We start from the raw sequence: 15,000 nt of genomic DNA on the forward strand, positions 1-15,000 counted from the left end.
TTCTTTTTGTTGTCTGGTGTCTAGTTTGCAACACCAGCTGTTCTTAAGAGCAGCACGTAACATGACGCAGCCTAGTCTGTTTGGGTTTGACACCTGGGTGTGAGAAAGGGAGAGTAAATGTGTGTAGATGAGTGTTGATTTGTGTTATAGAGATAGAAAGTGGGTGTGTGCATGTGTATGAATGTGTTGAAGGGGGGGGTGTGTGTGTGTGTGTGTGTGTGTGTGTGTGTGTGTGTGTGTGTGTGTGTGTTGATGGCAGGGGGTTGGTATAACAATCTAATTGCCTTCACACAAACACAATTCACATCATTTATTTATCTCCCTGGCTGAAATAAATAGAGAGTCTACAATGCCTGCAGGGCAGTGAGAACTCAGAACAACACAGGAAACACACACACGCACATGCACGCATACACACACACGCACAAATGCATGCACACATAGACGCACGCACGCACAACTGCGCTCCACACACACACACAGGCACAAATTCGCATGTAGCACAAATGCACGCACACATGCGCACACGCACACATACACACCCGTATATATGCACACGCAAATACACATGCAGGTGCACACACAGTCTCATACACACGTGCGCTTACGCGCGCACGCACATCCACACACACACACCCACATGCAGGTCAAAATGCTATGATCAGACCTGCATTTGAAGAAGAAAATGCCAGAGTTATTGCAGACCGTCATCAGCATCAACAAGGGAGTTTGTATGAGTGGTGTGTGATCATGTCTGATTGTTCTGGTAGTGCCACTGGACTGTTGGGATGCTGCATTACTGATAGCAGCATAATAGAATAGCTGTGCATGGCTGTGTGTGTGAATGGCACATCCAGGCTTCACCGTCGTCATATCTGAACGTTCTTCCAGCACTGAGTGTTGACTCTGTGGAGAGGCTCCTTCAGAGAGCTATAATGACTGCAATCACGCAGCCTGGCAGTGATGAATTCCCTAATTTGGCCTTGTTTTAATGGGCTAGAGGGTGATTTGTTTTTTTGGCCACATGCGAGCCAGCACTGTACTTTACAGCTGTGTGAGCTTCTGTTCGTACATTACACTCCAGAGTTAGGGCTTATAAAATCATAGAATGTCACTAATATATATATATATATATATATTAATGTTGTTGCTGATGGCTTGTGGTGTGTATGTCCATAGGCGGATCTCTCTGGCGAGCCCCAAGCAGCTGTTTAAAGCCTGCAACATGACCCAACGTTGGCAAAGACGAGAGATCTCCAACTTCGAGTACCTCATGTTCCTCAACACCATCTCAGGTGGGCGTTCCGCTGCGTCCCTCGGCTTACTGCGGCCGTGAAGAGGAGCTTTTAAAGACCCGAGTCGTTACTCACGTTGCACGGTTAAAAGGTTGCCAAACTGATGAGGCTGTTTCCCTAGAAGCATGTTCGTTCACAGTGTAGTGAGTAAATGCTGTGTGTGTGTGTGTGTGTGTGTGTGTGTGTGTGTGTGTGTGAGTGTGTGTGTGTGTGTGTGAGTGTGTGTGTGTGTGTGTGTGTGTGTGTGTGTGTGTGTGTGTGTGTGTGTGTGTGTGTGTGTGTGTGTGTGTGTGTGTGTGTGTGTGTGTGTGTGTGTGATTCTTAGGTCGCACCTACAATGACCTGAACCAGTACCCAGTGTTTCCCTGGGTGATCACTAACTATGATACAGAGGACCTGGATCTCACACTACCCAGCAACTACAGAGACCTCTCCAAGGTATATATATATACACACACACACACTACTCTAGAATATTATAAACGAAGACTTTCACACTACGCAGCTGAAGGAATACAGTTAGGCTGGTGAGTGGGACACAAGGCAAACCTGTGCTAACACATTCCCAACCTTCACAGACACAGAGTGAATGTGAATTACACAGAGAATAAGAGTTACAGGGCAACACGCGTCCAGAGAGTGTGATCTCGCCGTGTGTCGGTGAGCGCATGCACACGTGTGTACTGTCATGCTCTCTGCGCCCCACCCCCACTCTGTTTGGCTGCTGCGTTCCCTCAGGACCCAATTAATGCAGCTTTTGTTTGGATTACCAGCACACACCGCTGGCCGCACACACACACACACGCACAGGGCCGTCCGCACTCAGCGGGTCTTTCTCGGAGCGAGACCCTTCTCTCCTCGCCCAAGCTCACACACCCACTCGCACTCCCAGACACCCTCTCAGCCGCATACACCAAACATTACACTAACAGGAAAAAAAAAAACCCAAAACAATTCATTACATTTTCATTCCAAGGAGTGTTCGCTCTCGCATTTTTTTTGATAAAAAATGTTGACACCTAACAAACTCGCTGGCCCCGGTTCCTGCACTGAAATTCCACACTGATCTGCCTTGTCTCTTCAAATCCCTCCTGCTCCTCCGCGCCTCTAAAAGAACGCGTGTGCTGTTGCACATCCTCCTCCTCCCTGCTGCCGCTCTCGCTGTGGGTCCAGGCCCCTTCTCCTCTGCTCGGACGGGGGGGGGGATTCCGCTCCGAAATCCGATGATGGAACGAGCCGTCCTCCTCCACCTGAAATGGCGGGATAAATCAGCGCCGGGAGTGGGAGACGGAGCGCTAATGGAAGACGGCGCTCTGGCTCGGCCGAGTTGTGGGGCTTTACGGCTTACGTTCGCGCCCTTCTGCAGACGCGTGGCTGTCACCTGACTCGGCCGGCCTGAGTTATTGGATAAGGGCTGCGGGATTCGTTGGGTCAGATGCATCTCCGCTTCCTGGAACACAGTTGCACACACCGTGTGAGCCTGGTGTGGGGTTAGATCACACCCCCACACCTCTGTTTGTGGCGCAGGTGTGTGAGGGCAGTGTGGAGTGTGTGATGTCTGGAGCTTTCCTGCAGTCTACACAGGCACGTGGTTATGTTTTTCCCAGTATCCTTTCTTTTCCTCAGTGTCTCTCTCTCTCTCTCTCACACACACGCACACACACACACACACACACACACACACACACACACACACACACACACACACACAGTTTAAGTGTGGCTCCACCCCCTCCTCCTTTAAGTCTCAGTGCAGTTGCTTTTTCTGTGTTGTGTTGCCTCATGCCATTTGTGCAACATTTTGCCCACTAGGTTAAAAAAGCAAGACAGACACACACACACACACACACACACACACACACACACACACAGACAGACACAGGCACGCATGTACACACACACACACACACACACACACACACACACACGCACGCGTGTATACACACACACACAGACACACACACACACACACACACACACAGGCACGCATGTACACACACACACACACACACACACACACACACACACTCTCCCTGTCGCTGTCGTTCTCCCCCACCCGCTTTTTTCTCTTTCTAGTTTTGACAGCTTTGCCCCTGTGTTCAGTCATGCCTGTAGGCTCTGGAGGAAGAACAGAGCAGAGGGAGAGAGGGAGGAAGATGGAGAAAGAGGGAACGCGTGATAGAGAGAGAGAATGAAAGCGCAGGCCTCTCCTCCTCCTTCCCCCTCCCCAGTGCTCCCGCCCTTGCCGCGGGTGAATCTCAGCAATCTTTATTACAGCTGTTTTATTCCTGCTGTTGACACGAGCGATATCAGTGTATGACCAGTGGACCATGGCAGCGCAGTCTCGGCTCCAGAAGCCCTCAGTGCTTACTGTGTGTGCGTGCGTGTGTGTGTGCGTGTGTGAGTGAGAGAGTGAGTGTGTGCGCGTGTGGGTGTGTGCGCGTGTGGGTGTGTGCGCGTGTGGGTGTGTGCGCGTGTGGGTGCGTGCGCGTGTGGGTGCGTGCGCGTGTGGGTGCGTGCGCGTGTGGGTGTGGGTGCGTGTGGGTGTGGGTGGGTGTGGGTGCGTGTGCGAGTGGGTGCGTGTGTGTGTGAGTGAGTGAGTGTGAGTGTGTGTGGAGTGAGTGAGTGTGTGTGTGTGTGTGTGGCTTCCTCTCCTATCCCACCCCCTGTCCCACAGCCGTCTTATCCTGTCGTCGTGCTGCTTTGACAGAAACAGGTCATGTGGGACCTTTGACATTGCGGGGTGAAATTACTATAGACGTGGTGTCACACACACCGCCGTCCCCCTTGGCCAGAGAAACGCACGTCATGAATTTATGTTCCTTTTGTCCCCATCATTACGACCCCACTGGCTTTCTTATCGTAAACTCTAACCTCTCAGTCAGTGTGTCAGCCAGGCCTGACGGTGGTCTCTCCGCAGAGCACACCCACCAACCCAAGACCACGCCCCCTCGAGGTCCATGCCCATTTCCCAGACCACGCCCCCTTTACCTCTGAAGCATGTTGGGCACATTCAGATGTGACCACAAATCATTTGTTTTGAAGTAATTTAATGATTAGGAATATTTTATGTGGTGATTGGCAATTATACATTACACTTACACTGGAAGCAGCAATCCGTCCCGACCCCCCGGGGTGTGTGCCGAGGTGTGAGGACCCAGGGTGAAAGACTCCTCACCCCGGCGTGGTTTGTGTACAGGGTGTACGCCAAGGGTGATGACCTGGGGAAGATTTATGTTCATATTTGTAAGGTAACAAAGCCAGCACACTCTAGAGCTATGCTGGCTCACTGGGCGTTGGTTTCAGTGCTCTGGTGAAATGCCTTGAATATGAACTCAAATTGCAGATGCTATTACAGACATAACAGCTTCAAGTGTAGCCTGTATGTTCACATCGCCCTAAATTATCGAATGTGTGTATAAAGTAGGATCATAATTGATTTAATGCATTCTAGAGATAAATGGAGCTAAATTTATCTGAACTATAATAATTTAAGGAAAGATGTTTTACGCAATATATGTAATTCATATAGTTTTTATACAGAATGCATGTATAGAATATTAGATTAAAACATAACACTGCATGATTATAGGGTGTTGTTGGGAAGTCTGGCAGGTACTGCATGCTTATAACTGGGACTCTGATCGGGGTTTTATAGCAGTGCTGGGATTGTTCAGCCAGCAAAACATACAACAAAATATTTGTCTAAAGGGAAACTGAAATGTTTTTTTGTTCTAGCATTCGACTAGTGCATGCCTGATTCATTTGGTTTGTGTGGTGCGGACCTCAGTACTACCACATGACATCGGCTAGTATATTCTGCTGTTCTTCCCTAAGGGCTGGGATCCCTCCAGCCAGAACCAGAATCAGAACCTGCTCAGACAGCCCTGATGTTGTGTGAGAGTGCAATATACACAGAGGTGCTAACACACGGGGCTCCTGCTCAAGATTTCAACATTGCAAGCGGACTGCGTTCAGTCCGTCACACCACCACTGGGAATAGGAATTGTGAGGGAAGGGGACGAGAGGGTGAGGAACGGGCTTGGAATACCAAGGGGGCCGGGCAAGAATAGGGAAGGAGGTAACGTGAAGGGGAATAGGGTAAGGAGCTGGTCCCAGGAGGCCACGCCCCTGATCTACATCACTGTCACGACCAGAATCCCATCAGAGCCACATTGCACTACTCATTTAGAGGAACAAACAATACAGCGGACCCGGGAGGTACCCCCCCCCCAAAGACCGTGACAGACATTTTTTATATCTCTTGCTCTTTTCTTTGCGTAATGAGGGTGCAGTTATTGCTTCTATAAATCAGACAAGCCCGTGTAATGTTTAATTCAGCATGTGTGCACAGCACAGCCCCATACTACGCTGTATCACTGTCAGACACACACACACACACACGCGCGCATGCATAGGCTTAATCTTCATCGCAGCATGTGTAGCGTGAGTCTATTACATTTAAATGACTGTAATTGAAGCGTTGGTATTTAAGATTACAAATTCTCAATCAAAGGATTCTAGCCAAGATTTAATTATCACACTGTAAGAGTTAGTGGAATATAATGGGCCTTTTATGGTTAAATCAGGCATAATCCTACCTCTATATTGCACTAAATGCTTGTACGAACACATGCATCACACATGCATGAGTGCACACAAAAATCACACAAAAATCATGTCAAATTGCACTACACGTGCATACACACACACACACGCTACTTCTTGCATATTTGGTTTATGCCTGTATGCTAATAGCACCAGAGGGATCGATACCAGCACTGCCTTCTGAATGCTGGACGAGCTCTTTCATGAGCCAGCTACAGTATAAAAGAGCCTATTGATCTCCATTCTTCCCCGTCTCATTTTAAACATTCCACTAGATTAAAGGCCTGTGTGGGTGGGTGGGTGGGTGTGTGGTGGTAATAGTACTCGTACGAGTAGATGTGATCAATAGAGCGGAATGATATAGATTGAGGAGGCCAATAAGCTTCTTTTTAAATGAGAATGTAAATAATTATTTTCCCAGCTGCCAAATCTGGTGGTTTTTTTCCCCTGATCAATGTGGTACTAATGCACCGGGTCAATAGTCTGATGAAGCATTAGCTACACGTTAAGCAATGCACGAGTGTGTGTGTGTGTGTGTGTGTGTGTGTGTTTGATTTCTTTTTGTGGTCCTGTGCTCCAGTCGGCTGCGGGGAGCTGCAGAATACGCAGAGCCCCGGCTGATCGAGCTTCAAAATAACATCATCCAATATTCATGCCGCATTGCTCGGTGCATCCTCCAGCACTGTCTCACCGTCTGCCCCTTTCTTCTGCCTCTGTTTGGGGCAGAGCGTGTCAGCTCATGGCTAACCTGCGATAAAATATTTACACTAACAGTCATCAGCCAATATATCAGATGTTTTTGGCACTTGTTTTAATGTGATCCTGCAAGATTCTGCAACATAATAATATTGAAATATTAAAATGAGTGCCTCTGGAGTAATAAATGCAGTATTTGAATGCGTTATCTGTGCCTGTGTCATTGGTGCGTTAATATGAATCTTATCCACCCCTAACACAGAATACTCTGTTGGCTTTTTTTTTGTTGTTGTCTTGTTGCTCACCCTCCAGCCGATTGGTGCCCTGAATCCAAAGAGAGCCGCCTTCTTCACTGAACGCTTTGAATCATGGGAGGATGAACAGGTGCCCAAATTCCACTATGGCACACACTACTCTACGGCAAGCTTCACTATGATGTGGCTTCTGAGGACTGTAAGTGTCTCCCCCTCTCTCTCTCTCTCTCTCTCTCTCTCTCTCTCTCTCTCTCTCTCTCTCTCTCTCTCTTACACATACACACACACCCAATATTACATACAAACAATTACATATATTTGTGTTCAACACATCATTACATATGCATGATGCGCACACACAACCAGTTACATGCATTAATCATTTGCATGTACATAAATGCTTATTATAAAAATACACACACACACGCAACATTACAGTAAAGACTCACACGTATGTACACACTTACTTACATGTGCACATACATGCTCACGCACACAGTATACCTGATTGATTGATACTTTTCTGATTTTTCCCTTTTGTGCCTGGCATGGGTGTGGCATGTTTGTCCGCGTTTAGTCTTACTTTATCCACCCTGGCCGCACGACTCTAAGTTGCTTCGAGTCCTGTGCTGAACATGTCCTGGTTTAAATGAACCATTCATGCAGTCTTCTGTGATTCGTTTACGTGCTAATTGCACATTATGAGCGCGGACCGACCGAGCAGGACCGTAAGCGTCCGGACTGCCGTCGCCGTGCTCACAGAGCCGTAAAGAGGCTTGTTCGTTCGCCCGCTCTTCATGTGATTTACAGCATGACACATCCCTGCTAATTGTTGTTTATAATTGGGGTGTGTGTGCCCGTCTGCTAAGTCAAAGTGATTAACTCTGTGGTGAAATGTGGGCCTTATCTGCATGCTAACAAATGCACAGCACATAACTCACATATCCTGGCATTCGCTCACGATCACAGACGCCTCCGGCAAGCAGACACTCTGCAGTAATATCTCATACTGTTCAGAGGGCATTTTAGTTTTTATTTTAATATGTAAAATGTTTTATTGCGTTCAATATGTAACACATCTGCCTGTTTTAGTTTATACCTGTACTGGTAATCTCACACTACAATAATTAGATGCAGTATGTGGTTGTATTGTATGCATAGTACTATATACAGAGTATTGTACCATTGCTGACCTACACTAATTAGCCCCATCTTGTCCTGACCTAGATAGTCTGTGTACCCTAGGCAGGTATTTGTTAGCTGTAGAATAGGTATATATAAGTACATTGTGCACACCCACATACACACATGCATGCATGCACACACACTTGTAGAGGTCACTAACCCTCTGGTGGAGAAGGCTGTAATTGTTACAGTATCTCACTTTCATGGAGGCTCCCCGTGGGGCCATTGCATTGACCGTCCCATCATTATCCGGCTTATCCTAGCGGCTCTTCAGTAAACAGCCTCACAGCTGCCGTATTGGAAATGCACACCTCAGTAGAGCACTGAACCTGTACCACAGAGAGGGAGAGAGAGAGAGAGGGATAAAATGATAGAGAAGGAGAGAGGAAGGGAGAAACAAAGAGACATGGGTGAGTGAAAGAGTGAAGCAGGGAGCGAGAGAAGGAAGGATCGTGGGGGGGGGGGGTTCAGTCAGGGCATCCTCTCTGTAATTAGGGCAGTTTTTTTCATGCTTTAGCTCACAGAGTTTCAGGAGACACTCCTCCGCATTGGCGTGTGTGCATGTGTGCGCCTGTAAATGTGTGTGTGTTTGGAGGGAGAACTATTGATTCTGTTTCAATAAGATTAAACATGATTACAAATGAGGCAGTAATACAGGCCTGGTGCCTTTAACACATGTCCAGGTTAATCGCAGCTTTCTGTAGTTTATTCTGTGCTGTTTATTGGAAGGTTGTCATATACTGAGCTAAATGCAGGTTTAGCCCGTTCTGGCCTGGGGGTGGGGGGTAATGGCCAACTGTGCCTCTGACCTGCCTAATCCACTGAAGCGCTCAGAGTGGCTTGGACAAAGATACACAAGATCAGTCCATTTTTAAAATTCAGGATAGGGTCATTCCAGAACGTTCCATTGGAGGGGTAGTGATGAATGAGAAGTTTGTGTGTCTGTGGACCCTCCTCACACGATGTGACGCGGCATGTTAGCTGGGCCGTGTTCACACCGGTGCAGGTTCATGCGTGCTGACATGTTCACACCGGCACGGATTTGTGCGCGCTGATGTATTCACACTGGCGCGGGTTTCTGTGTGCTGACATGTTCACACTGGCGTGGGTTTGTGTGTGCCGACTCCATGTCTTCTGATAATTCCCAGGAGCCGTTCACCACCTTTTTCCTGAACTTCCAAGGAGGGAAGTTTGATCACGCAGACCGTACCTTCTCCTCCATCTCCAGAGCCTGGAAGAACTGCCAGAGAGACACATCAGATGTGAAGGTACACACACACACACACACACACACACACACACACACACACACACACACAAACACTCGTATTTCCTGTCAATCAGGCATCAGTTAACATAGAACCCTTATTTGTTTTTTTATTTTCTGTTTCACCAATATGGAGTCTATTACATGATTAGACGTCCCCGTGGTACGCTGACTTCCTCCTGGTAACCGGAGCCCAGTAAGACTGGAGCAGGGGCAGTAGCCATGGCGACACTGCATCCTTCTCACCCCGCTGCCCCCATCACCCCTTCCATAAACGCACAGCCCAGCACATGTGCGGTCACAACCAATCCTTGTCACGCTAGCATGAAAGTGTCAGGCGGGCCGGATCAAAGCCTGCGGCTAGTCTTGATCTCCAGCTCCCTCCTGCCTCTTCAACTTCAACATGAACTTCAGATCCCTCCACCTTCAGTCCTAACCCGGAGCTGGCGCGCACACACGCGCACACACACACACACACACACACACACAACGTCCTCTCCTCCACACACACTCCACTTCAGGCGCTGCACACGCCGTCTGCTGTACGCTCTCCTTTGCGTTTACTCTTCGTGGCACACTCTTCCGCTGCTCGCGCTTTTTCTCTCTCTCTCTCTCTTTTTCTTTCTCTCTCTCTCTCTCTCTCTCTCTCTCTCTTACACACACACACACTCCTGCTCACTGTACTTCTCTGACGGCTTTAACAAGTGTCCAGACCTCTTAAAAGGCCCATTACAGCAGAAACGTCCGCTACAAGAGCATACGGCTGCATGTGGCTCCTGCTTGATTGCACCGGTCCCATAATAAACCATGTGGATCACATTACCACCTAATGCTTGATTACAAAAGAAGCCGCCCGGGTCTCAGCCTGAGCTTGTCACTGCCCATCAGTGCAGCAGGATTTCTGCTGCTCGGAACTGGAGCAGAAGGCCATGAGTTGAATGGAGAATGAACAAAAGTTTCGCATAATTATTTAGGGTCTGTTTATGCCTCTAGAACATTCCAGTATTTGGTTCTGTTAAATTCTGTTAAATCGTATTTTGTTGTATTAATTAAGCATGCTACGGTGTGTTTTTTTTGTTTTGTTTTGTTTTTTTTGTTGTTTTTTTGCAGAGGGCTTTCGGCCTTCTTCCCTCTCCTTCCTCAGTAGAGCGAAAAGCCTCCGGCAATTTTTGTTTTGAGGCTAAAGAGGGTAATAATGGCTTAAAGCCCCTCTGATCCTGTCCATCTCTAGCTAGGCCAACTCCAGCCTGGCCTTTGACCCGAGACCCCTGACCCCCTGCGCTAGCATCAGTGCAGAAAGGCTTCTGGAAGTTTCCCCTTAGGGGAATTCAAGCGAGCCTAAACAGAGGCCTGGGGGTGCTCCTCTCCGCTGACCCGCAGCACAACAGGACTTTGGATCACAGGTTCTGGCCTTTGACCGGGCCTGCTCAGGGGCCACTGCACATTATAGCCCCCTCCAGTGCCCCCGCCCCCTGGTACTTACCCCTCCGCTGCTCAACTGCCCCAAGGTCTCCACGCCGCCAGCCGAGAGGGTGAATTTACGCCTGGCTCATCGGGTGACCTGCGGGACGCCTGGTACCATCGTAAAACACCGACCTTTTAGTTTGAAAGAGAAGCGGGACATAAGAGAGGGGGAGACACAGGCTGTGTGTGTTTGCCTAATTGGCCACTCGCACTCCTGTGATGCAGAGGACAGGGGTCATTCAAACAAATAAACCCAATCAACCGGATTTGCTGAAACTGGAGCTACTGGCTACCCGCTGGACTCAGCATTTGGTCTAACTGTTTATTTAAACAAAACAAAAAAAGTTTGATTTTTTTTTTTTTTTTCAAGGACTGTTTTTTCTATACCTTTATGAAATTATCATCTCCAGGGGCGTCGGGCATGAAATATTATATATATGTGTGTGAGTGTGTGTCTGTGTGTCTGGAAAAAGCTCTGAATGCAAGAGGCTGGGATATACCACTCCAGACAAGACCCCAGAGACAGGCTGTGCAGAGATGCCCCTGAAACAATCCAGCACATGATGCCAGCAGGCAGAGTGTAAATGCAACGCCATAATCAAGTGGCTGGCATAGTATACGGAAATATCTGTGCCGAGTACAGGCTGGAAGTTTCGGGGTCAAAGTGGGACACCCAAATGTGTTGGAGAATGACCACGCTCAGATCCTGTAGGACGTCCAGATCCAGACTGACAAAACGGTAATGGCTAACCAGCAGGACTTAGTAGTGGTGGACAATCAGCAGAAGAGGACCGTAATGATGGATGTAGCAGTCCCGAGTGATAGAAACATCAGGAACAAGGAGCATGAAAGTTTGAGAAATACCCGAGAGCTGAGAGGTGAGCTGGAAAAGATGTGGAACGTGAATGCAACAGTGGTTCCAGTAGAAATCAGAGCACTAGGGGCTGTGACCCCCAAACTGGGAGAATGACTCCAGCAGATCCCAGGAAAAACATCCAAGATCTCCGTCCAGAAGAGTGCAGTCCTGGGAACAGCTAAGATACTACACAGGACCCCCAAGCTCCCAGACCTCCGGTAGACCCGAGCTTGAAGGAAAAAGAGACTGTCTGGAGGAGAGCTAGAGAGAGCGCATGTGTGTGTGTGTGTGTGTGTGTGTGTGTGTGTGTGTGTGTGTGTCTGTGTCTGTGTCTGTGTCTGTGTTTGTTTTTACCACATTGAAAATCCAATTGTTCTGGTTGTTTAAAAGCTATACCTATCCATGCTTAACCCTAAAGTGTGTGTGTGCACACATGCATCCTCCTCTTGTGAATGTTTCTGTCTATAATTATCTTTGCGAGGAACGTACAAACACACACACATTTACATTACATTTACATTTATGGCATTTAGCTGATGCTTTTATCCAAAGCGATTGAGTGAATACAACTTGAGCAATTCGGGGTTAAGGACTTTGCTCAGGGGCCCAACAGTGGCAGCTTGGTGGTGGTGGGGCTTGAACTGGCAACCTTCCAATTACAAGTCGAGTACCATAACCACTGAGTTACGCACGTGTGCGCGTGCGCACACACACACACACACACACACGCCCCTAGCGATGCCACAGCACAGACATGCACATAGTCTAGTGGTAATATGTTTACACAATGAATGGAGGTTATAGAACACAGATGGTAGTACGTTCTTAAATCTTCAGTCAGGTAAGCACAACTCTCTTTCCTGATCATGGCATGTTAATTAACACTGAGTTATCATACAGAATGAAACGTGTAAGTTTATCTGTATTTATGGCGTAGTCATATACATTCTGCCAGCTGTGCATGCCTGTCTACTGTACATATAAAATGTACTCTTTGTTTGTGGAGGAGACATGCAGGGTAATGAAGCATCACCGGCCTTTGTTAAACATCGCTGGAAACTGTCTGGACCGTATGGACAGTGTGTGGTGTTAGGATAAGGGTTTAGTTGCTTAGCTGTGCACAGTGCTGCTTGGCTGGGGTTTTTGGGTTTTTTTGGAACCTAATGATGAAAGCCAGCCAATCACAGTCTTATGGCTTTCACAATGCTTTCTCCATCTATCCCTCCATCCAGTTATCCTTTTTTTGGTTTGTTTGTTTGTTTGTTTGTTTGTCATCTCATTATCCTTACCCTTTTCCCCATCCGTGTGTTGTCGCAGCTACCTTTAACTCAGGAAGCAGCAGGCTGCGTCTCTCCGTTTGACGTCTTTTATCAGTCTGACACACCGTGGCTCCCAGACGCAGCCTCTCTGAAGTCTAATTTCTATGACTAATGTCCCACTTCTCTGTGGGCGCATCTCAGATGCACACGCGCGCGGTGACAGATAAAAAGAAGAAGAGTGTCATAGCTGGAATATGCAGTGTTTTCTGCCCATTCATTGCTGTAATGAGGTTCCTCCTGTCGAGTTCAGGATCAGTGCTGCTGTGTCTCACCTACAGAAGTTAAGAATACAGGTGCAGACTGCACTCTTTGACAAACATACTTGCTCTCTCTCTCTCTCTCTCTCTCTCTCTCTCTCACACACACACACACACACACGCGCACACACACACACACGCAACCTTGCATGCTAGTTGTTTTCATATTTTGCAAAGGCTTTTTGAAAAGCTCCGTTAGTAAATTCAAAAAAATGATGACAGATTTTTACTCAGATTGAGGTAAATGTTTTTGTATATTAATTTAAAAACCACCTCTCTCTCTCCCTTTCTCTCTCTTTCTTTCTCTCTCTTTCTCTCTCCCCCTCTCTCCCCCCCCCTCTCTCTGGATGTATCTATCCCTCCTTCCCCCATGTAGGAGTTGATTCCCGAGTTTTACTACTTGCCGGAGATGTTTGTTAACTCCAATAACTACAGCCTTGGAGTGATGGATGATGGGACAGTAGTGTCAGATGTGGAGCTGCCACCTTGGGCCAAGAGCCCTGAGCAGTTTGTCCGAATCAACCGACTGGTACATCTCTCTCATTGTCTGTCTCTTTTCACACACACACACACACACACACACACACACTGTGTCTCTGTGTGCTCTGTCGCTCTCCTTGTTTGTCTTCTGTCTTCTCTCTGTCCAAACAACTGACGTGGTTCTCCAGTATCCTAATTTTTGCTAATGGCCTTACCGATGGGATAATGCTGTGATGCTGTAATCAGTGATATTAGGGCTGTCAGACATTTACAGATACCACACATACAAGCATATGGATTTTTCCTCCAGGATGAAAAAAAGCTTTGAAAATTTGACTACGGTTGTACTGACATTTTGGAGGTTCATATCGCTATACCTCTTTGTTTTCTGATAATATATTGTGGTGTGTGTGTGTGGGTGTGTGTGACCTGACCTGTTTTCTGCTGTACTTAGAGTGCTGATATGACTGTGACTTCCTCATTAATCACCACTGACTGGTGTATTTGTCACATGGACACAAGACCTCCAATACACACACACGCAAACACACATCTGTGTTTGTGAATGAGAACTAGTGCCATGCGGATGAATATGGAAGAACTCCTGCTTTATTGCTTTAGGTTTTTTAAGATGCTGTATCCCTCCTGTGCATTACGTATGTGATTAACGCTTACTGGCCATTTCATGAACTGCAGTAAGACAGATGTCTCCATAGAGGCTGCAGTGTTACACTTATACTACAAAATGGAAGTTAGATCAATGTTACCCACCGTGCTGTTGTTAGATCAGTGTTACCCACCGTGCTGTTGTTAGATCAGTGTTACCCACCGTGCTGTTGTTACACTGGTGTTACCCACCGTGCTGTTGTTAGATCGGTGTTACCCGCCGTGCTGTTACACCCGGTGTTACCCGCCGTGCTGTTGTTAGATCAGTGTTACCCACTGTGCTGTTACTTTATTGACATTGACAGTCAGGAATCACAAGCATCCTTGTCTCGTGGAATCCCATAATGATCCATTCTTGATCTCCTCTTCAGTATCTCTGTTACCACCAGGCCAAATCCTTAAAAACAGCTAGTTTCCGTAGTCTGCTATGCAGATGGCATGCTATTCTCTCTCTTTCCAAATTACTACAGTTATATCGACTCTCTGTATCAGTATCTAGAGTTAATTAACTGGGGGAGAGGGAGCTTTATACAGCTAAATAAAGAAAAGACCGGTAATTCTGTCTTTGACTTGAGGTCAGTGCTTATCTTGACACAAAGAGCCCCAACAACTAAAGACCAGGTCAGAAATCTTAGCATAAATTCAGCAGTTAC

The 15,000-nt window shown here is 47.4% G+C and overlaps 1 protein-coding gene across 6 annotated transcripts in view; it reads left to right on the forward strand.

Annotated features, from left to right (window-relative positions):
• Nucleotides 1–15,000, forward strand: part of lrba (LPS responsive beige-like anchor protein) — a 191,063-nt gene that overhangs the window by 133,735 nt on the left and 42,328 nt on the right. For all 6 annotated transcript variants that reach the window (XM_035530261.1, XM_035530262.1, XM_035530265.1 and 3 more), the window contains exons 42-46: nt 1,180–1,295; nt 1,621–1,733; nt 6,912–7,052; nt 9,187–9,306; nt 13,578–13,730. In XM_035530261.1, coding sequence (XP_035386154.1) covers nt 1,180–1,295; nt 1,621–1,733; nt 6,912–7,052; nt 9,187–9,306; nt 13,578–13,730 — 643 coding nt within the window. The remainder of the gene's footprint in view (nt 1–1,179; nt 1,296–1,620; nt 1,734–6,911; nt 7,053–9,186; nt 9,307–13,577; nt 13,731–15,000) is intronic.

This window comes from Electrophorus electricus, chromosome 9 (genome assembly GCF_013358815.1).
Source record: "Electrophorus electricus isolate fEleEle1 chromosome 9, fEleEle1.pri, whole genome shotgun sequence".
NCBI classification, from domain to species: Eukaryota; Metazoa; Chordata; class Actinopteri; order Gymnotiformes; family Gymnotidae; genus Electrophorus; species Electrophorus electricus.